This window comes from Geotrypetes seraphini, chromosome 7 (genome assembly GCF_902459505.1).
Source record: "Geotrypetes seraphini chromosome 7, aGeoSer1.1, whole genome shotgun sequence".
Classification (NCBI taxonomy): domain Eukaryota; kingdom Metazoa; phylum Chordata; class Amphibia; order Gymnophiona; family Dermophiidae; genus Geotrypetes; species Geotrypetes seraphini.
In genome coordinates this window covers 44,491,450-44,515,169 of record NC_047090.1, presented here as the reverse complement: position 1 = coordinate 44,515,169, position 23,720 = coordinate 44,491,450, and the positions used below count along the sequence as shown (strand labels likewise).

At 47.5% G+C, this 23,720-nt stretch overlaps 1 protein-coding gene across 1 annotated transcript in view; it reads right to left on the bottom strand.

The window, feature by feature from the left end:
* Nucleotides 1-23,720, bottom strand: part of WNK1 (WNK lysine deficient protein kinase 1) — a 538,182-nt gene that overhangs the window by 135,850 nt on the left and 378,612 nt on the right. Inside the window, 3 exon segments of the mRNA XM_033953429.1 lie at nucleotides 5,278-5,909; nucleotides 9,690-9,763; nucleotides 20,989-21,058. Coding sequence (XP_033809320.1) covers nucleotides 5,278-5,909; nucleotides 9,690-9,763; nucleotides 20,989-21,058 — 776 coding nt within the window.

The following is a 23,720-nucleotide window of genomic DNA, read 5'->3' as shown; positions in this document are numbered from 1 at the left end:
CCCGATGAAGGGGAGCGACTAGGTAGGCTGTAGATGAGATTTGGGAAAGTTGATCTCGAAGCCCAAACTTTGCAGGAACAGAATCGTGGACAGGGTTGCTGAGATGACCCAGAGGCCGAGGGGGCCTTGATGAGCCAGTCGTCGAGGTATGGAAATATCTGAAGACCCTGGTTCCGGAGTGCAGCAGCCACCACTACCAGATACTTTGTGAAGACTCTGGGAGACGAGGACAGGCCGAATGGAAGCACTCGATACTGCAGATGCAGATGTCCCACCCGAAATCTGAGGAATTTGCGAGAGGCCGGATGAATGGGAATGTGAGTGTAGGCCTCCTTGAGATCCAGAGAGCATAACCAGTCGTTCTGCTCGATAAGGGGGTAGAGAGAAGCAAGGGTCAGCATGCGAAATTTCTCTTTGACAAGGAATTTGTTGAGGACCCTGAGATCCAGAATGGGTCGCAGGTCGCCCGTCTTTTTCGGAACAAGGAAGTACCGGGAGTAAAACCCTCGGTTTAGTTGGTCCCCCGGGACCGGCTCGACGGCCCGAAGCCGGAGCAACGCATGAGCTTCCCGAAGAAGAAGGGCGGTCTGAGTCAAGTTGGAAGGATACTCTCTTGGAGGGTGGTCCGGAGGAACCCGATGGAATTGAAGAGAGTACCCCTCCCTGATGAGAGTAAGGACCCAAAGGTCGGTGGTTATCACCACCCAGCGATGATAAAAAAGATGGAGGCGCCCCCCGATAGGAAAAACAGGGGGAGGCAGAACGAGGCTGGTTATGCCCTCGAAGAGATAGTCAAAAAGGCTGAGGAGCCTTGGGGACAGTAGACGGCTGAGGCTTTTGCTGAGCTTTCTGAGGAGGCTGCCGCTTCGCAGGTTGCCTCGCAGGCGGAGCTTGCCTCGGCTGATAACGCCGCTGATAGATTAATGGTGGTCGAGAGGGTCGAGACTGCTGAGGCTTAGGCTTCGGCCGAAGAATGGACTGGAAGGATTTTTCATGATCAGACAATTTCTTCGTGACTGTCTCGATGGATTCGTCAAATAGATCCGCCCCAGCACACGGGACGTTCGCCAGGCGGTCCTGAAGATTCGGATCCATGTCAATGGTCCGCAACCAGGCCAAACAGCGCATCGCCACCGAGCAGGCTGCCGCCCGGGCCGAGAGCTCGAAGGCATCATAGGAAGATTGCATCAACTGAAGACGAAGCTGGGACAGCGAAGCAACCACCTCCTCAAACTCAAAACGAGCCTGGGACTCGATGTAGGGCGTGAACTTCCGAAGCACAGGAAGAAAAAATTCCAAATAGGTGGCAAAGTGGAAATTATAATTTAGAACTCGGGACGCCATCATAGAATTCTGATAGATGCGTCGTCCAAACTTATCCATGGTTCTACCCTTGCAGCCCGGAGGCACCGAAGCATACACCTGTGCCGGATGAGACCGCGTGAGCGAGGATTCGACCAGGAGGGACTGATGTGAAAGCTGAGGTCCCTCGAAGCCCTTATGATGCACCGTGCGGTACCGGGCATCCAATTTTCCAGGGACCGCCGGAATAGAGTAAGGAGACTCAAAACACCTCATAAAGGTCTGGTCGAGGAGCTTGTGCAGCGGCAGGCGTAAGGACTCAGCTGGGGGACGAGGCAAGTGCATGGTATCGAGGTACTCCTTGGAGTATCGAGAACCAGAATCGAAAGTAATGTCCAGGTCATCCGCCATCTGTCTCAGAAACGAGGAAAAAGACAGTTGGTCCGCCAGCACTGGTCTTCGAGAAGGACTGGAAGAAGTCGAGGCCTCGGGCTCTACCGAGGCCTGCGAACAACAGGGCGAGTAAAAGACTTCGGGGTCCTCGAACTCCAGTCTCGGAGGAGGAGACCCAGCCGAAGCAGAGTACCCCATACGAGGCAATTTCTTCTGAGGAGAGACGGTCGAGTGCCGAGAGGAATGCCTCGAAGAGTGTCTGGATCGATGCCCCTCTCGATGTCTGGATGGGGATCGAGCCCACCTGTGAGAATACTGATCCCCAGAAGCCTCCAAAGAGCAGATAGGACTCGAGGCCGTAGAACGTAGAGGCGGAAGATTTGGCGCCTCCCCAGACGCCGCCCAGGCTTGATAGGGGGTCCGGAAGAACTCGTCCTGCTTCCTGCTATGCCCAGGACTGGGAGGCCTCGAAGGTGGACGCCACACTGTGTCATGGGGAGGGGTAATAGGCTCCAAGGGAGGCAAGTCACTAAGGGAAGCCTTCCTCGAGGGAATAGGCTCCAAGGGAGGCATGTCACTAAGGGAGGCCTTCCTCGAGGAAATAGGCTCCAAGGGGGGCATGGCACTACCAGAGGCCTTCCTCGAGGAACCGGACGCCGACCGCCGCTCCTCCTTGCCGAGCAACGAGGTCGTGCGGCGCGGCGGAGGAGGAGGGGGCGGCCCGCCCCTTGGAATCGGAACTGGGAGGTCACCCTGGATCGAGGCAATCAGCCGGGGCCCCATGGTGTTCATGAGTTCCACAAACTGAGCCTCCAGGAGGGACCGCAACGAAGCCGATATGGAGGGATCCACACCAAAAGGGGGCCCTTCCGCACGGTCTCCGCACTCCTTCGGTGCTGAGTGCTTTTGCTTTCCAGCCTTCGGCACTTTGAGCACCACCGGAGGAACTAAAGGGGTCGGTACCTGTTCCGAGGACACTGAGGAAGGCACCGGCGCCGAGATCGAGGCCGAAACCGGCGTGAACGATGCCGGTTTCAGAAGGCCCGAAGCAGCTGGGAGGCAGAGGGCTTCGCAGACGGAGTCGAAGCACCAGTCGACATCGAAGCTGAAGGATTTAACGCAGCTTCCATCTTGAACATGGACTCCCAGAGAAGACAGCGGCGCTTAAACGCTCGCGCTGTCAGAGTGGAGCAAGGCTGGCATGATTTCGGAAAGTGATCTGGACCCAGACACTGAAGGCAGCGTCGATGCGGGTCCGTGAGCGAAATCGCGCGCTGGCACTTGCTACACTTTTTAAAACCGGTGATCGGCCGGGACATAGGCCGGAAAAGCTCCGCCGCAAGGTCGAAGGCGCGGGGCCCAAGCCACGCGGCCGACCGGGTGTCGGAAGAAATTTTTTTTTTTTTTTAAAGAAATCAAAGAAAAAAAGAATAAACGCACGGAAAGAGTAAAAAGAACTCAACCCGCGGCAATGCAGAAGGCAAAAAAACAGATTCAATGGGCGCAGAATTGAAGTAAACTTCTCAGCTCCGCGGAAGAAAAAGAACTGAGGAGACATGCCCGGACCATCGGGGGGGAAGGCACTGGCGCATGCGTGGTGCGGGCATCTCGAAACTTCTGAGTTTCTTCAAGCAAGACATGCTTGTGAGACGTCCGTATCGGGGCTCTGTCGGATGACATCACCCCCTAGTGAGAATACCTGCCTGCTTGTCCTGGGATAATATCTGTATAGTGACTAAAGCAATTGAGGTCTTCCACAGCAGGACGAAAGGGCTTCCGAACAGGAATCTCTGCCACCTGCGCAACCAGCTGTGAAAGACCCAACGTGCCTGCTGGCTGCGTCAAACAAGCTGGGTCCAAATAATACGCTTTCCATAGGAACCGAATAAAGTCAGTTGAAAAGTCACACCTTGTATCCATTCGGAATGCAGGCGTTTGGCGCCAGACTACAGAACGGCCTCTGGGTGAGATTTTTTTCTTGAAGTCACAGACCCAGGCCGGCTCCCCAGCCCTAGAGTACCCGGAGGCAAAGTCTGAAGCTCCCACCTACCCCCACCCCCAGTGCAACATGGTACACAGTTGCTGACTGGCACCAATCTAGCGCAATCAATGCACACATTCAACAGATTAGGGGCTGGGGAGTCCACTCCAAATGATTTTTTTTTTTAAATCAAATTGAGGGGTTTTGAGGCAGAAATAAATTTTTGAAAAAAAGATCAATAAAAATCCAAGCTGGCCGCTGCCAGCGAATTTGCACCAAAAACAGCAAAAATAAACAAAATCTGAAAATAAAAAAAATAGTGATTTGAGTTCTGGGGAGGTGGGGGACATGAATCCTACCCTCAGAAACTGTGAAAAACGAGTTTTAACACATTTTACAAACCACCTCCGAAGTTCCTACAGGAAATAAAGGAGATATACTTACAGCTCTGCACTGCCAGACCGTAAGCATTTTTCACACAGCAGCTGAATGGAGGAAAATGATTTTCTACCTCAGAATAGCTCCAAAATGACCAGACTTGAAGATCTTCAGACTGCCAGTCAGCCATACACTGACAGTAACCTCTGCACCCACAGATCCTCTTCATGCAACTGGGGGCGGGAAACACAGCCTGAGCCCTGAAACCTGGGGAAGTTTCACTCAGGATGCATACAGCCTGGGTTAAAGATCAGCAGGCAAGCGAACTCCCAGGAGAATGGACCCTGAGTCCACAGGCTGGCTCCACAGATCCACCAAAGTTTCTCTGGGAAGCAGAAGTCTGGCTCCGCGGGATCGCATCCTTTCCTCTGATAAGGGACCCCTGGAAAGGGGTCTCAAGGCGAAGCCACCAAAAAAGATGAACTTTAATCGAAAAAGAAGAAAAAGCAGCAGAGCAAGCCAAAAGACATGGATTGCTTGCAAAAATTGAAACTGTAGATGGCTCTAGCTCTCACTCTAAGGGGGAGGAGCATGTGCTCAGAAAAGTGTTTGGATTTCTGCATTTCCCGGATTGCAGGAAGGGATTGAACACCTAGCATAAGGAGTCCGGAAGGAATGTAACACAAATGGGCTTAGTGGATGGGATAGTCCATTTACTAGTGCAGCTTAGTAAAAGAGCCCTTTTATATCCAAAAACATGATTCCAGTTAATTTGCCCTGAAACAGATTGGAATAGTGTTAAGAAAAATAAAATTTTGGCTCCCTTACTTACTAAGCATTACGCTTTGTATTAACAGACTAAAAAATGTAAAATAAGTTATGGAGTGACAAATATGAATAAACTTACTAAAAAGTAAACATAGTTACACAGGAATATCACATGGTCTGGTACTATTTCAGAATCTCAGCGGATTTAAAAGCTCTCATAAGAGGTGTTATTAAACCGAGAGGATTACTAAATAATATTTCATTGCAGTTGAGCACTATAATCTATCAAAATATAAGGTGATTTTAAATTTATGAACTGCTACAAGCACATAGGGGATGAATAAAAAAATCTAGAACCTTAGGTGCTTTATCCCTAAGTGCTTTATAATCTAAACAATTGTTATCCATCTATAACATAGCTTAAATATGTTAAAGGAAGCAGAAAACAGCCATACTTGTCTCTCAATCGTCGCAGCTCCTCCTTCAAGTCTTCATCTTCAATATCAGACTCATTGTCACTGCTCATGTATGAAGAGTTGAATGAATTGCTAAGGCTAAGGACAGCCATGCTAATCTTTGAACCCAAGGGCTGGGGAGAGTCTGGACTGCCTAAGTTTGCTGCTTCTTGTTTCTTTGCCAATTCACTCAGGATAGAAGCCTCTAGCTCAGATGTTGGCCCATTCAGATGCACTGGTCGCCTAGGCTTCTCTAGTTCAGACATCTCTGATTCTGGTATTGCAACTATGGAAGAAACCTGTTCAGAGTCCAGGCATGGAGCCTCTTTAACACAGGGTTCTTCATCCTGAGTCCGAGACACAGAAAAACGGCCCACTTTGTCTGTTGTCATTGTAGTCGTCACCTGGAAACGTCCAACTTTTGTTAGCTGACTAGCATCCACTAGTGATTTTGTTGCAGGAATTCCATCCACTACATCTGAAGCAGCAGATGCTGTTTTGGTGGATTCAAGTTTTACCAGTGTACTCTCTGGGCTGCTTCCAGACAACGATGAGGATGCTGTAGAAGAGGTTTCAGAAGACGTTGTCTTGTCTCCATTGTATTTCAGTGCATCATCAATTGCAACAGATACCTTTGAATATAAGAGATATACATTAATATATTTTGCAAATGGATAGATCTAATGGTAAGAACGCTTGACTATTAATTCAGTAGAATCCTGATAGGAATTCAGCACCCATAACAAATCACTAGGGTCAGTGGCATAGCGAGGGTGATAGGCACCTGGGATGGTGGCGCTCCTCCCCCGACCTCTTCTCCATCCCCCCTACCTCCACATGTTCCTTCCCCGCCCCATCCTGCCAGACGCACACCACATCCCTTCCCCCATACCTCTGTAACGTTCCTGATACGAGCAGCAACCCCCAAGCTGCGGATCCAGGAATGTTACAAAGGTAAAGGGAAGGGAAGTGGCGTGTACACAGCAGGAGGAGACGGAGAAGGAGTCGGTGGGTGGGGGGCAGGGAAGGAGCGGGTGGGAGGGTGGAGCACACGACGGGTGCATGCGCCCTTACCAAGATGGCGCTTTACTATGCCACTGACCAGGGTCCCCGTGTAGTATAGGATTTTTCCCATTTGAGGGCTATTTAAGGCCTTCTGATAGTATAACATTGAAGTGGTTAGTTTATCTTAATCTTAGAAAACATGCTACTGCTGAGTGGCTAATTTAGACATTAAAAAACTGAAAATGTACTTAAATTATATAGCTAAAATCTGGCAGGCCAGGTCAGGTGTTCCACTATGTACAGAAGATGCATGACTCTCTGGGAGAAAGGTCTAATATAGCTAGCTTTCTTACGTTTCCAAAAGTCAGTTAAAAATAATGTCTAAAAACTAGAAGCGACAACCATCAAAGTGAAACAATTATTTCTGGCCACTTTGTTGTCTATATCAGTATGTCTGTGGTCTATGTCAGTGTTTCTCAACACACGGTATATGTACCCTTGGAAGTATATGGGCTGCCTGTTGGGGGTACGCAGCCTGGCCACTGCCAAGGATCCCTGCCTGCCCCCCCATTGAAGCCGCCGCTGGCGGGGATCCCTCCCTGCCTCCCAGCCCGCCTCCACATCCGAAGCTGATCCTGCTACCTCACCTGAGCCGACACACTCCATCCTCCCCCAGCAACTCCGCGCAGGTAAGGGCCACGGCACCTGTGACTCACAAGTTGCATGCGGTCAGCCCACAAGTCTTCCCCCCGACGTCAATTCTGATGTCTGAGAGAAGGTTCCGAGCCAGCCAATCGCTGCCTGGCTGGCCCAGAACCTTCTCTCCGAAGTCAGACTTGACGTCAGGGGGTAGACTTGTGAGCCGGCCGCATGCAGCGTGCGAGTCGCTGTATGTGCCTGCACGTAGAGATGCATGGGGAATAGAAGGATGAGAGGGAGAAATAGGTAGAGATGTATGGGGAATAGAAGGATGAGAGGGAGAAATATTGGATATGATGATGAAGAGGGCAGATTGAAGGGGATACAAGGGGGAGGAATATTGGACATAGTGATGGAGGGAGAAATGTGGCATTGTGCTGGAGATGGATGATAGAAGGAGAAATGGGCAAGGGACTGGTGTGCAGTGGTGAAAAATGCTGCATATAATCTGGGGAATGAGAAAGAGAGAAATTTTGGATGTGGCAGTAGAAGGGGTGGGAGAGATGCCTGGATCTCTTAAGACAGATGGACAAGAGAGGAAGACATATTGCCAACAGGGGTGGAGGAGAGAGGAAGAAAAGTTGGGCTCACGGAGAGAGATATTGGTTGGAGAAGGGAATGGGGTCCAGAGAAGGCATAAATAAATAAATAAATAAATATTGAAATGCAACCAGACACTCATAAAATTACTAGACAACAAAGGTAGGAAAAACAATTTTCAATTTAGTGATCAAAATGTGTCAGTTTTGTGAATTTATATCTGCTGTCTATATTTTGCTCTATATTTGTCTATTTTTCTATAGTTGTTACTGATTGCATATTTTAAAGTCAACTGCCTTGACCTCTTTGAACCCCACTTCGACTATAAATGATAATTAACATTTTCTGTGCATAGTGTGCTTTGTGTTTTTTAAATTTTCTGGTTACCATTATGTGTATATGAAAAATGGATGGAAGAAATTGTGTTACAGTTAGTACTATTACTATGGGGTGTGGTCAGGGGCGGAGCTTGGGTGGGGGTACTCGGTTGGTATTTGTGAGGCTTAGGGCAGGGATCTCAAAGTCCCTCCTTGAGGGCCGCAATCCAGTTGGGTTTTCAGGATTTCCCCAATGAATATGCATGAGATCTATGTGCATGCACATTCATTGGGGAAATCTTGAAAACCCGACTGAATTGCGGCCCTCAAGGAGGGACTTTGAGATCCCTGGCTTAGGGGGTACTTGGCTTGAAGAAGTTGAAACACTGGTCTATGTCGCAGAGTGGTTTGTTTTTTTTTGTCTTTTACTTCTAATTCAAGATTTCTTTGATTAGTGGTTTCCATTTACCTTATTAAACCTCACCTGCTGTCAGCCTGGTTTGCCCCTGTCCATCTAGTTAAGTTGTTAAGTTACTTACTAGTAGCATGTGTTCTACAACGATAATAGCATACGTCCTCACAGACAGGTACTGGCACCATTTAAAGCAGTCCAGGATGGAGTGTGGATAATATTTAGTCTGCCCTCTTCCAGCCCCAAAATTCTACAGATATTATCAGGTCATTTAGCAATTTAAATGGCTTGAAACTAACTGTAGTTTTTTTTAATACATAAACAGATTATGTCCTTACCTTGATAATATCCTTTCTAGTAGATAAGTGAGACATTCTAGACATGTGAGTTATATCCCAATGATCATTTGCTATATGCAGAAAGAATCCACTCCTGATTTTTTTTTTTTTTTGCGACTCTCATCTACTTCACTTGGAGCTCTAGAACCACCTGCAGTTAATACCCTGGCACCAAGAGCTATAACACAGAACATGAAATAGGGTCACCCATGGGGACATTCCCAAGAACCAATAGGAAAATTAGAACAATAAACAACCCAACAGCCAACCACAGCATCAAAGGAGCTCAGGAAGTACCCCTGTATGTGTTTTGAACATATTTACACAATTCTTTTTGTGATTGTGTATAGATGCTTAGGTGCTTTTATCATGTTTTTACTGCATTTTTGTTGTTTTTCCTGTTATTGTATTTTATTGTTTGTCATTTGCTGATTTTGTATATTTGTATTGTTCCTCGCCTAGATTTGTATATAGGCGGGTTACAAATAATTTTAAATACATAAATGGAAAGTTAGCATCAAGTATAACTCATAAATTACACATCTGCTGTATGATAAAACCTCCTGCCCACTTAATTCAATTTTACTAGGGATTATATCTAGTCTCCCTCATAAGATCAAGAAACCACCACCATCTGTGGCTTCTGCAACATTCAATATCAGCCTATTCTCTTCTATTATCATCAGAATAAATCATGTTAAAAAAAACCCAAACAAGCCCTTCTAGAGATTTTAAATAAAGATCCCCCAATCTTATTTCCTGTCTCCTACTACTCAAAAATGATATCTCACCATTCTCACACCACTCCTAAAATACCAAAGCCCTACAAGATGGTTTTAACAGAATATCATAATTTAATAAGTCAAAAGCTGCAGAAAAATCCAAACAGACCAAGAAAAAAAAATACAACATCCCTAGTTAGTTTATTCCCTCATTTATTTAATTTTGTTTACTATAACTTGGGATTTTACTTTCACTGCTACGGTTTGGTATGTTCATATATTATGCAGTGGTTATAACTGTTAAATTGATTTTTCCGTGAACTCTTATCATTACACTTGTGTTAATGTCTAAGAAAACCAGATGGCAACTGTGTCCTACCTGAAACCGACCCATCTTAAGAACTCCAGTTCCTGAGTTTGATGTTCCAGTAGCACCATCAACATCTTGAGAACCTAATGATTAAAATGATTAAAATCTTCATATATTCACTTTTTTTGGAAACTGGAATTCTTAGGGCTCCTTTTACTAAGCTGCGCTAGCGGTTTTAGCGCACGCTGCATTGCCACTGGTGTTAGTTCTTGGCGCATAGTGTGGGGTTAGCGTGCGTGGCAATACAGCGCGCCCTAAAAATGCTAGCACACCTTAGTAAAAGGAGCCCTTAACATAGTGTGAAACAGAGTGATTTGCTTTGCTCTTTAACAAATCATTCTCCCCTTTCTCTTCCTTGCTCTTTCCGTTTAATTATCATGCCTGTTAGATTCAACCAGTGGCGTAGCGAGGGTGAGAGGTGTCTGGGGCAGTGGTGCCCGCCCTCTTCTCTTCCCCCCACCCCCATCCAGTTCTTTCCCGCCCCACCTGCTTTATGCGCACCCCTTCCCTTTTCTTGTACCTCTAACATTTGGGGCATGAGTAGCAACCCCAACTTGCTGCTCGTGCCAGTATCTGCTCTTCCTAGGTGCAAGTTCAGGAAGTGACATAAGAGGAAGAGCCATTGCTGCTCTTGCCCGAACATTAAAGAGGTATGGAGGAAGAGAAGGGGCATGTGCAGTAATGGGGAGGTGGGAGAGGAGAGGATGGGTAGACCGTCCCCAGCCCCCTTACTACGACACTGGATTAAACAAGTATATTTACATGATATTTTATTATTTGAAATTCCTTTGCACTTTTTTTCACAGAAGTAACTCATAATGTGTAACTTTCATTTAGCAGAGTTACAAACCTGTAGCAGGTGTTATCTGGGAACAGCAGGCAGATATTCTCACATGAGGGTGACGACATCCATGAAACCCTAACACGGACAGTCAAAAAGTGTACTGTCACTTTAAATCTTTAAGATTGCATGCATGCTGGTCAATGTTCCCTCTAAGCTGAGTGCATGAGCGATCGCTCACTATTTTCAGTGGCGTCGCTCATACGTTTTCTCGTGTCACTCAATCGAGGGCGGGCGGAGGTGAGAGGAAGCGGCGGCAGCGGCGGCGGTCTGCCCTGCTCGCCTTAGTGTATTTTAAGTTGAAAGATTCAGCGGTGGCTCCTCTCAAGATCCCCGACTGCATCGGACTTCCGACGCAGGTGGGGATTCGTGAGGAGCCGCTGCCACATCTTCAGTGGCGTACCAAGGGGAGGGGCGGTCTGCCCCGGGTGCAGCCTTGGGGGGAGTGCACAACCGGCCAGGTCCAGATCTGGCCGGCTGTGTACCCCCACTAAAGCTGCCATCGGAGAGGAAGTTTGGGCCAGCCAATCGCTGCCTGGCTGGGCGGAACTTCCTCTCTGACGGCAGAATTGACGTCGGGGGAATGCTGGTCGGCCCGACGGTGGGAAGCAGAGAGAGTTTGGGGCAGCCGCGGCAGTGGCTTTGGGGCCTGTTTCCCCCAATGGTGGCAGCAGTGGCTTTGTGGAGGGTAGGGAGAAAGAAAGAAAGTGGGCAGGCAGAGAGACAGAAGGGAAACTGAAAAAAAGAAAGGGGGCATCAAGAGAGAAAAAAGAAAGAAAGGGCAGGGAGAGAGGAAGAAAAAGTTAGGGGAGGGAATAAGGTCTGGGAAGCATACAGGCTGAAAGAAGGGAAGAAAGATTGGATGCACAGTCAGAAGATGAAAGTGCAACCGGAAACTCATGAAATCACCAGACAAGGTAGGAAAAATGATTTTATTTTAAATTTAGTGATCAAAATGTGTCTGAATTTATATATGCTGTCTATATTTTGCACTATGACCCCCTTTTCCTGAACCGCAATAGTGTTTTTTAGTGCAGGGAGCCTATGAGCGTCGAGAGCAGCGCTGGGCATTTAGCGCAGTTCCCTGCGCTAAAAACTGCTATTGTGGTTTAATAAAAAAGAAGGGGGGTATATTTGTCTATTTTTGTATGGTTGTTTCTGAGGTGACAATGCATAGAGTCATCTGCCTTGACCTCTTTGAAAAAAACCCAAAATAGGAATGATAATTAACATTTTCTCAGCGTATAGTGTGCTTTGTGTTTTTTAATTTTATTGTTGGTAGATCATTTTGACTTGGTCATTTTAAAGTAGCTCGCAAGCCCAAAAAGTTTGGGCACCCCTGAGCTAGAGCATTGAAGCTGTGTATTTCTATTTTATCCCCCTTTTACAAAACTGTGGAGCGTTTTTTAGCGCCAGCCATGGTGGTAGCAGCTCTGATGCTCAGAATTCTATGAACGTCAGAGCTGTTACCACCGTGGCTAAAATCCACACTACAGTTTTGTAAAAGGGGGAGGGGTTAGTTTGTGATGACATATTCCATACTAGGCGAAGGTGTTTTCTGTGTTCTGTGTGTTCAAAAGACATGGTTTTCTGTTAGGATTGACGGTGTAGGATTGATCTGTGCTAGTCTAGCTTGTTTAGTTTTACAATGGGTGTATTGATGTACTGCTCACTGCAATATGTAAGATGCTGCCTTTTCCTAGGTACTGATGTGTGATGTGTGGCTTGTTACTAAAAATCATGTTTTTCGTACAGATGGGGGGGGTGCCAAAAAATGATGGGCCCTGGGTGTTACATATGCTAAGTACGCCACTGTATGTAAAGATACCAGAAAGCTGGCGAAGCAAAAACTTTAAGTAAATTGTTATTCTTCTAAGTTTTGAGTATTTAACCCTCCCACAATCTCACGGGCACTCGTCCTCCGCGCCTGCTCATAAATTTGTGGAGTATGTAACTTGTCGCTCATGCATATTTTTTATTGCACACACCTCATCAGTCCTTAGAGGGAACATTGATGCTGGTGCCTTTCCACTCAATGTTGGCTCATGGGACCATCAGTTCAATAAAAATGCAAAGAAGCCAACTAGGAGGGTTGTGAGAATATCTGCCTTTGGATAACATCTGCTACAGGTGAGTAACTATGGTTTATCTGATCTGAGGACACGCAAGCAGTATATTCTCATGTGGGACTCCTTAGTTGCCAGGATCATGCTTCTAAGAAAAGGGTTATAGACAACTACCATGAGACTGAAGAAACAAAAAGGGTTGGAGGGAAGTTGGCATCTAAATGGAGAATAAGTTTTGTAGAACTGCTTAGCCAAATCGATTAATCCCATCTGGAATGATTTTCCAAACAATAGTGAGATGTGACAAAACGCCAAGGAAAAATCCACCTGGAAAAGCCTCTTGAAAGAATACAAATTAGCGACACCTGAAACAAGAGGCATATTTCACAAACCTAATATCCAAAATCCCAAACAGATAAAAGGCCATCTTCTCACTGTCAAAAAACCTTTTCACTTCCTCCCAAGGATCACATCGCATCCAAAAATCAAACTTACACAGTAAATCCCTCTCAAATTTCTTCCATGACAAGATATCAAAGATACGAGAATCCTTAGACCTAGAAGCCAGTCAAGCATCCCAAAAACTATACAAAACAACTTACACAAGATAGAAATTGTAAACAACTATAAACCAGTTTCCATTGTTGACCTAAAAAGTACAGTAGTCTCCTTACACCCCACAGCATCAATCCTGGACCCATGCCTATCCACCACACTTTTAGCTACCAGCGAATCTTTTCTGAACTCCATCTTACCTCTAATTAATGAGTCCCTACAATCAGACATAATACTACAGAGCTGGAAATCTGCTGTAGTAAAGACCACTCCTTAAAAAACCCACCTTGGACCCAGACAATCCAAGCATCTATAGACCAGTCTCAAATCTCCCATTTATCTCAAAAATACTAGAAAAGATAGTACTCACACAATTACGAAACTTCATGGAAACAAACACCACTCTCTCCAACTTCCAATCAGGATTCAGGAAGCACCACAGCACAGAAACGGTGCTTCTAGACATCGTAGATGTCTGCTGGAAAATCCTTGATGAAGGGAAATACGCACTGCTGATCCTATTAGACCTGAGCGCTGCCTTCCATACTATCAATCACTCAATCCTCCTATCTAGACTACACTCTATCGGAATCCATGATGTCGCACTGGCATGGTTCTCCTCCTTCTTAAACGAAAGGTCTCAAAAAGTACTACTGGAACCCTCCTTATTGGAACCAAAACCTCTCGACTACGGAGTGCCCCAGGGTGCATTATTATCCCCACTCCTCTTCAACCTTTATGTCAAACCAAATGCAACATCGCAGAAAAATACCAAATCAAAATACATTCGTACACAGATGACATACAGTCTACCTTCCCCTAGGTCAACTTCGAGATGCACAAATAAAAAAACTTCACTGTTGCCTAATAGAAATAAAAAACTAGTTGACTGCAAATAAACTACAGCTCAACACATCAAAAACTGAACTTCTCTGGATACCTGCGCATACCTCCGCCCATCTCTCTCCTGGGGTAATGACACCCTTAAAGCCAAAGACAATGTTTGCAACCTAGGAGTGATTCTCGACTCAAACCTGTCACTTTCAGATCATGTATCAAAAATAGTGTCTTCATCCTCCTATTACCTCCCCCAACTAAAGTGCATACGTGCTTATTTCTCAGAAAGCAATTTCACCCAGCTACTATACGCGTTTGTACTATCCCGCAAAAACACTGTCCCATCTCCAAGGTGTGCAAAGCGCCGCTATCTGACTCCTAAAAAACTTAGGCTTCCGCGACCATGTCACCCCTGCACTATCATCCATGCACTGGCTGCTTATCCAAAAACAATGCGCCTTTAAAACCTTGGTGTTAGCCTTCAAGACTTTCCACAATGACACCAAACTACATAGCATCAAAACTACAAATTTATGTCCCCAAACGATCACTGAGATCCCAAACAGAAAAATGGCTGGTCCTGCCACCTGGCTGCTCACTCATGTCTGAGACAACCCGAAGATGCTCATATTCTCACTACATACCCAGAACGTGGCACATCTTCCCCCCATCCATTAGATCACTAAACAGCCTTTGGAACTTCAGATGTCACAGAGATGGGATGAGAAAGAGGATCCGTGGTCTGTGACCATTGGTTGGCTAGAGTCCACTGAGGTGTCCTGAGGTGGAGTCGCGCCAGAGGAAGCACATGGACCGTCGAGGCCATGTGGCCCAGGAGGACCATCATCTGCCGAGCTGGAATGGAGTGACGAAGGAGCACCTGACGGCAGAGGTGGAACAGTGTCCGTTGGCGGTCGGAGGGGAGAAACGCCCTCATCAGAGTGGTGTCGAGAACGGCTCCAATGAACTGAAGTCGCTGTGTGGGAAGCAGATGCGACTTGGGGTAGTTGATCTCGAACCCCAGGAGATGGAGGAAGGAGATGGTGTGCTGAGTGGCTTGTAGCACAAGTGGAGACGTAGGTGCTTTCACCAACCAATCGTCCAAGTAGGGGAACACCTGGAGGTTGTGAGACCTGAGAAAGGCCGCCACCACAATAAGACACCCTGGGCGATGATGCGAGGTGAACACCCTGGGCGATGATGCGATGGTGAACACCCTGGGCGATGATGCGAGGCCAAAGGGTAGCACTTTGTACTGATAGTGGCGGTGCTGTATCTGAAATCGGAGGTAGCGACGTGAAGTCAGATGGATTGGAATGTGAGTGTAGGCCTCTTTGAGGTCTAGGGAACATAGCCAGTCGTGTTGAGAGAGAAGAGGGTAAAGCGTGGCAAGGGAGAGCATTCTGAACTTTTCCTTGACCAGACACTTGTTGAGGTCCCGGATGGGACGGAGGTCTCCTGTCTTCTTGGAGACCAGGAAGTAGCGGGAGTAGAATCCATGACCCCTTTGGTCTGAGGGTACCTCTTCGATGGCGTTGAGAAGAAGGAGGGAGTGGACCTCCCTCAGGAGGAGGGAGGATTGGGAGGAGTGGAAAGCAGACTCTATGGGAGGACTGTCTGGTGGAAGAGTCCGAAAGTTGAGAGAGTAGCCGTGGCGAATGATGTTGAGGACCCACTGGTCTGATGTGATGACCTCCCAACGGCTGAGGAAAAGTTGGAGGCGTCCTCCGATCGGCTGAGGAAGAGGCAAGGATGGTGGGAGACTGGCTATTCCCTGGAGAAAAGAGTCAAAAGGGTTGAGATGGTTTTGACGGAGGGAGAGGCTTGGCAGGTTGGTGAGACTGGGAGCGAGCCTGAGTTTGATGCTGGTGACGAGGTCGGCGAGGCTGCTGTTGTGGCGGGTTGAGAGGTCTGGCCGAGAACCTGCGCTGGTAGGAGGACTGCTGTTTGTAGGGGCGAGCAGGCGGAGTCTTCTTTTTAGGTTTCACCAGAGTATCCCACCTGGTCTCGTGTGCCGAGAGTTTCTGGGTTGTTGAGTCCAGGGACTCCCCGAAGAGTTCATCACCAAGACAAGGTGCGTTAGCCAGGCGGTCTTGATGGTTGATGTCGAGGTCAGAAACTCTCAGCCAGGCCAGACGCCGCATGGCAACATGTGGCAGAAGCTCGAGAGGTCAGCTCAAACGAGTCATAAATGGAGCGTACCATGAATTTCCAGAGTTGGAGCAAACTGGAAATTTGCTGTTGGAACTTAGGATTGTTCAGGGATGTATTTTTGTAAGGAGGAGAGTTGTTGCACCAGATGCTTCATGTAGAAGGAGAAGTGAAAGGTGTAATTATTTGCCCTGTTGGCCAGCATCGCATTCTGGAAAAGGCGCTTGCCAAACTTATCCATAGTTTTCCCCTCTCTGCCAGGAGGGGTGGAGGCATAGACACTGGAGCCCTGAGTTTTCTTTAAGGTGGACTCCACCAGGAGAGATTCATGGGGCAATTGAGGCTTGTCAAACCCTGGGATCGGAATGACCCGGTACAAGCTATCCAGTTTGCGAGGGGCCCCGGGGACAGTGAGGGGGTTCTCCCAATTTTGTAAAAAGTTTCCCGTAGAATGTCATGGACGGGTAACTTAAGGAATTCCTTGGGAGGTTGCTCAAAGTCTAGGGCATCGAGAAAAGCCTGGGACTTTTTAGAGTCGGACTCTAAGGGAATGGAAAGAGCAGCCGACATCTCCCTGAGGAATTTGGTGAAAGAGGACTGTTCGGGTTTTGAACCGGGATCAGCCACCGAGGTTCCTCGTCTGTCGATGAAGCGTCTTCCTCGGTACTGGGCGGGGATTCTTCCCATAAGTCCGGGACCCTGATGTCAGGGACGTGCTCGGCATGGCGGGTCTTGGAGAGAGATTTGCCGGAGCGTACCGAGGCGGTACCGGGAGAGGAAGACCGGCGTCGTTCCGGGTGCCGGGAAGGGTCGGTATCAGAGCGGGCCTGCACCGTAGAATGGGAACGGTGTGGTTCAGCCGAGAGCACTGGCATGGAAGTGTTAAGCGGTACCAAGGGGGTCGACACCAATGGGATCGTGTGAGGCTCGGACCGGTCCGGTACCGGAAGGTGTGGGGCCAACATCGCCGGCAACAGGTGCTGGAGTTGCTGCTGCAGCTGCTGTTGCAATTGGGCTTGGAGTATGGCCGCGATGCGGTCTTGCAGGGGAGGCACCAGTACCGCTTTTTTCTTTTTCGGTACCATAGGTGCCACTCCATGCTCCGGCGATGAGGAGGCCGATGACGAGACACTCACCGATATCGGAGCGGAGCGTTTGTGGGGTCGGCGCAGTGCCGTGAGGACCGGAGTCGCAGCCGTGGCAGGAGGGCGCTCAAGGGAAGTGGAAGGCTTCTTAGCCGGCTTACCTGGGGCCAGCGACCCCGAAAAAGGATCCGGTGGCGTCGAAGTAGTGGGTGCCGACTTTTGAGGTGCTGTCGACGTCGCGGCAGGTTCCATGGCAGATCCGGTACCGAAGAGAATATTTTGCTGGATCTGCCTATTTTTCAATGTGCGTTTTTTAAAAGTAGCACAGCGGGTGCAGGTGTCAGCCCGATGATCCGGACCCAAGCACTGCAGGCACCAATTGTGCGGGTCAGTGAGAGAGATTGGGCGTGCACACCGCTGGCACTTCTTAAAGCCCGGCTGAGGGGGCATGAAGGGAAACACGGCCTCCGCAAAATCGAAGACGGAGGCCTGTATGGTGGCAACAGGCCCCGCTGGGGCCGGCCTGAAAAAATAAAGAAAAACCGACGAGTTTTTTTTTTTTTTTTTTTTGAAATAAAAAGAGAAGGAACCCGAAGGGAAAAAGAGAAAATAAAAACGAAAAATACGCGAGCGGGAAGGCAAAAACAGATTTTTCAACGGCCGTTGAAAACACATGCGTCTTCTTCGCTCCGCGGAAACGAAGAAACTGGGGACCACGCACTCCTCCGTCGGGCGGGAAGGCACTCGCGCATGCGCGGTGCGGCCAACTAGAACTTTCTAGTTAAAAGTGTCCGTACCGGGGCTCCGTCGGTGACGTCACCCATGCGTTAAGAATATGCTGCCTGCTTGTCCTGGGATAAAGAATCTTACTAATACTTGCATGCCACCGCAAATATAACCTGAATTATTACTACATTCTCCAACAACAAATATGCACCCACTTGCTAAGAAAGCTATTTTACCTCATTGTAACATCTACACTGAATATGCTGTAATTTAATCCACCCTATGTCCACTAAGTCTGTATTTTAAATCTGCATGTTATGTCTATATTGTAATCTAAATCCCCTTTGTCTATACTGTAAATGCTGTATTTCTCACTAAAGTTTGTCCTAACCATACTATGAATGTATTCTTGGTTTCTGGCCCAGAAATATCTAAGAAAAAGGACCATTTAAACTAAATAATTAATTTATGGAGCATGTATGGTTGGGCAGACTGGATGGATCGTACAGGTCTTTATCTGCCGTCATTTATTATGTTACTATGTAACCCGTTCTGGACTCCTTTTGGGAGGACGGGCAAAATAAATGACTAAATAAATACATTGAGGACCAGATGACTCCCCAATGCTAAGCCCTGTACTGCCCCTGACCTGCCCATTTTTTTTATGGCCAATCAGAGCTAATATTAACTAGGCAGTGCTGCTGAATATTGGTAGTTGGGCGGTCAGGAGTGATTTAAGTGGGCAGGAGCCTCTGCTGCCAGCTTTAAATAACTTTGAATATTAGGACAACTGTTTTATCTAGTGACATCACCAGAACATAGGCTAGTGCCTTCTAGAAATCTCCAGTTTGCCACTGCTACAGCACAATAAGGTCCAATATAGTACTTCACACGGCGGCCCTTAGGTCAAAGACCAGTGCTCTAAATGAGACTAGCCTTACCTGCGTACGTTCTGGTTCAGCAGGAACTTGTTTAACTTTGTCTTGAATCCCTGGAGGGTGTTTTCCCCTATAACAGACTCCGGCAGAGTGTTCCAGTTTTGTACCACTCTCTGCGTGCAGAAGAATTTCCTTACGTTTGTAAGGAATCTTTCCCTTTTAACATTAGAGAGTGCCCTCTCGTTCTTTCTACCTTGGAGAGGGTGAACAACCTGTCTTTATCTACTACCGTATTTTCGCGGATATAACGCGCGCGTTATACGCGTTTTTACGTACCGCGCATACCCTTCGCGCGTTATATGCCTGAGCGCGGTATACAAAATTTTTTTTTACATATTTCACACCCCGCCCGACGCCCGATTCATCATCCGGAAGGACGCTCGCACCCCCACCCCGAAGGACCGCCGACTCCCCGACAATATCGGGCCAGGAGGGAGCCCAAACCCTCCTGGCCACGGCGACCCCCTACCCCCACCTCGCACTACATTACGGGCAGGAGGGATCCTAGGCCCTCCTGCCCTCGACGCAAACCCCCCTCCCCCCAACGACCGCCCCCCCTAAGAACCTCCGACCGCCCCCCCAGCCGACCCGCAATCCCCCTAGCGACCCCCATGACCCCCCCACCCCCCTTCCCCGTACCTTTGGTAGTTGGCCGGACAGACGGGAGCCAAACCCGCCTGTCCGGCAGGCAGCCAACGAAGGAATGAGGCCGGATTGGCCCATCCATCCTAAAGCTCCGCCTACTGGTGGGGCCTAAGGCGCGTGGGCCAATCAGAATAGGCCCTGGAGCCTTAGGTCCCACCCGGTCGTTGGGGGGGAGGGGGGGTTTGCGTCGAGGGCAGGAGGGCCTGGGATCCCTCCTGCCCGTAATGTAGTGCGGGGTGGGGTTAGGGGGTCGCCGTGGCCAGGAGGATTTGGGCTCCCTCCTGGCCCGATATTGTCGGGGAGTGGGCGGTCCTTCGGGGTGGGGGTGCGAGTGGTCCTGCCGAGGGGGGAGAAGAATCGGACGTCGAGGGGTGGCATCAGGCTTTCAGGATGGGGACAGACCTTCAAGGGGGGACAGGACTTCAAGGGGGGACAGGCAGACCTTCAAGGGGGGACAGGACTTCAAGGGGGACAGGCAGACCTTCAAGGGGGATAGGCAGACCTTCAAGGGGGATAGGCAGACCTTCAAGGGGGGGACAGGACTTCAAGGGGGGACAGGACTTCAAGGGGGACAGGCAGACCGAAGGGAGTGAAAAAGCTATAAAATAAACCCACTAGCGTGTCAATGTGTTGAGAGGAAGAGGTGGTCTGGGAAATTCTGCTGAGAAAACTCCGGGTCGGGACAGCGCACGGAGAGGCGGGGCAGTGCACGGAAAGTCATGGCAGGTGAACGGAGAGTCGGGGCAACCAGAGGAGAGTCGGGGAGGGCGAAAGGAGAGTCGGGGTGGCCAGAGGAGAGTCGGGGAGAGCGAAAGGAGAGTCGGGGTGGCCAGAGGAGAGTCGGGCAGCATGCGCGGTATACCCATGAGCGCTGTATACAAAAGTTTCCGTACATACAAGTGTGGTTTCTGCGCGCTATACCCGTGTGCGCGTTTTACACGGGTGCGCGTTATATCCGCGAAAATACGGTTAAGTCTATTCCCTTCATTATCTTGAATGTTTCGATCATGTCCCCTCTCAGTTTCCTCTTTTCAAGGGAGAAGAGGCCCAGTTTCTCTAATCTCTCACTGTACGACAACTCCTCCAGCCCCTTAACTATTTTAGTCACTCTTCTCTGGACCTTTTCGAGTAGTACTGTGTCCTTCTTCATGTATGGCGACCAGTGCTGGACACCGTAAAGCATGGTACTTTTTCCAAATTTATGAGGTTTAAGGGAATTGCTTAATTTTACTGTCCGGTTTTATAGTGTGTAGCATGCATATAATCTGCTGTGATACAGTTAAAAGCAGAATACACAGCTCAATAATTCAAATCACTACTGCATGGCAATAATGCATTTTATAATCATTTCAATCTCCAATACAAGAGTGCATAAATCTGAAGTTCCTAAATGCTTGTGTTTACTATCCTTATGTCAATTCTGTGATTCCCAAAAAAATAAAAAAGAGAAATGTAAGAACTTACCATCCTTCTGGGGCTGTGCTGCAGTAAATACTTGTCCAGTTACACTTGGAGGAGCTACCATTGTCACAGGCTGCAAAGAGTAAGAGGATAAGATTAGTTGCTCCATGATTCTTACAGAAACCAAGAAAGTAAACAGTGAAACATTGAAAAAGAAATTTATGATAGTAAAGGACAACAAATCATAACAGAAAAGGAAACAGAACTAAAAAAGGAGACTTTCATTATGAACATAAGAATTGTCGCTGCTGAGTCAGACCAGCAGTCTGCTCCCGTGGCAGCCCCCAGGTCAAAGACCAGAGCCCTAACCGAGATCAACACTACCTGCGTACGTTCTGGTTCAGCAGGAACTTGTCCAACCTTGTTTTGAATACCTGGAGTGTGTTTTCCCCTATAACAACCTCAAGAAGAGCGTTCCAGTTTTCCACCACTCTCTGGGTGAAGAAGAACTTCCTTATGTTTGTACAGAATCTATCCCCTTTTAACTTTAGAGAGTGCCCTCTCGTTCTTCCTACCTTGGAGAGGGTAAACAACCTGTCTTTATCTACTAAGTCTATTCCCTTCAGTATCTTGAATGTTTCTATCATGTCCCCTCGCAGTCTCCTATTTTCGAGGGAGAAGAGGCCCAGTTTCTCTAATCTCTTGCTGTACGGCAACTCCTCCAGCCCTTTAACCATTTTAGTCGCTCTTCTCTGGACCCTTTTGAGTAGTACTGTGTCCTTCTTCATGTATGGCGACCAGTGCTGGGCGCAGTATTCTAGGTGAGGGCATTCCAGTGCTTCTCAACTTCTTCAAGCCAAGTAGCCCCTAAGCCCAACAAATACCAACCGAGGGGATATGATCGAGACTTTCAAAATACTGAAAGGAATCAACAAAATAGAGCAGGAAAAAAAGTTATTTATGATGTCCAATGTGACTCGGACAAGAGGTCATGGACTGAAGCTGAGGGGGGACAAGTCCAGGACAAATATCAGGAAGTTCTTCACGCAGCAAGTGGTGGACACCTGGAATGCTCTCCCAGATGAGGTTATTGCGGAATCCACCGTTCTAGGATTTAAAGGCAAGCTAGATGCACATCTCCTTGCAAGGCGCATAGAGGGATACGAGAAAACGAGTGACTAAGGTTACGCCAGGGTACACCTGGCTGGGCCTCCGCGTGTGCGGATTGCCGGACTTGATAGACCTAAGGTCTGATCTGGAGATGGCAGTTTTTATGTTCTTAAGAGTATCCAGCCAAAGCTCTGCCCCTGACTACACAACATCATAATAGTGCTAATTGTAATGCAATTTCTTCCATCCATTTTTCATATACACACAACCCTTTCTGGAAACGTCAATCGCTCCTCCTAAACTTACTTGCTCCACTTCATCACTGACGCTGAAACCGTGGATTGAAGACAAAGTTTTATTTTATTTTTCTTTCCAGCTTATGATTTATCTTTAATCTTATCTATTGTTTTGCCTTTTGTCTTTGTTTTGTTCTATTTCTATCATTTAAATTTCTCCAGAATTCTACTGTTCAACGGCTCCCCCTTCTGCTTCTATTCCTTTCTCTCCTCTCTTCTACATTCCAAAGTATTTAGATCAATGCTGTCTTGTTAAAATGTTTATTTTATTTTTATTTTTCCTCTAACTCTACTTTTCACTTCTTTATTACCCTCCAGGTACTTTAGTTAGATTGTGAGCCTTCGGGACAGTAAGGGAATTTTTCAAGTACCTTTCTTATTTCTAATCTTAATGTATATTTTCTGTAAACCGCTTAGAACCTAACGGATGTAGCGGTATATAAGAAATAAATTACATTACATTACATTACATAATCTTATTAATGCATAATGGTAACCACAAAATTAAAAAACACAAAGCACAATGTATGCAGAGAAAATGTTAATTATAATTTATATCCGGGGTTTTTCCAAAGAGGTCAAGGCAGATGACTTTAAAATATATAATCAATAACAATTATAGCAAAATAGACAAATTTAGTATAAAATATAGACAGCAGATATAAATTCTCAAAACTGACATATTTTGATCATTAACTTGAAAATAAAATCATTTTTCCTACCTTTGTTGTCTGGTGATTTCATGAGTCTCTGGTTGCATTTCCTTCTGACTGTGTGTCCAATGTTTTCTTTCTTTCTTTCTGCCTCCTGCATGCTTCCTCTCCTCCAGACCTCATTCAATTCCCCAACCAACATCTCTCTCTGTCTCTCCATGACTCCAACTTTTCTTTCTCTCTCCTCCATCCCTATTGGAAACATGTCTCCCTCCCTCTCATTGTCCATCTGTCATGAGAGATTCAGGCATCTCTCCACACCCTCTACTGCCACATCCAACATTTCTCCCTCTCTCATCCCCGGATCATGTGCAGCATTTTTCACCCCTGCCCATCAGCCCCATGCCCATTTCTTCTTCTATCGCCCCTCTCCAGCACCAAGTCGCATCTCTCCCTCCATCACTATGTCCTATATTCCTCCCCCTTGCATCCCCTTCATTCTGTCCCTCTGTTCCCTCTCCACCACCATTATCCAACATTTCTCCTTCTCATTCCCATGCATCTCTCTACTTCTCTCATCTCTCTCTATGCCCAATTTTCTTCTCTCTTTTTTTATGCCTAATTTTCTTCTTTCTTCCTTCCCCATGTACCACCGTCTCTTTCCTTCTCACTCACTCATGCCTAAAAATTCTCCCTTTCTATTCCCTCCCTCCTATGTCCCAAGTTAGTGCCCCCT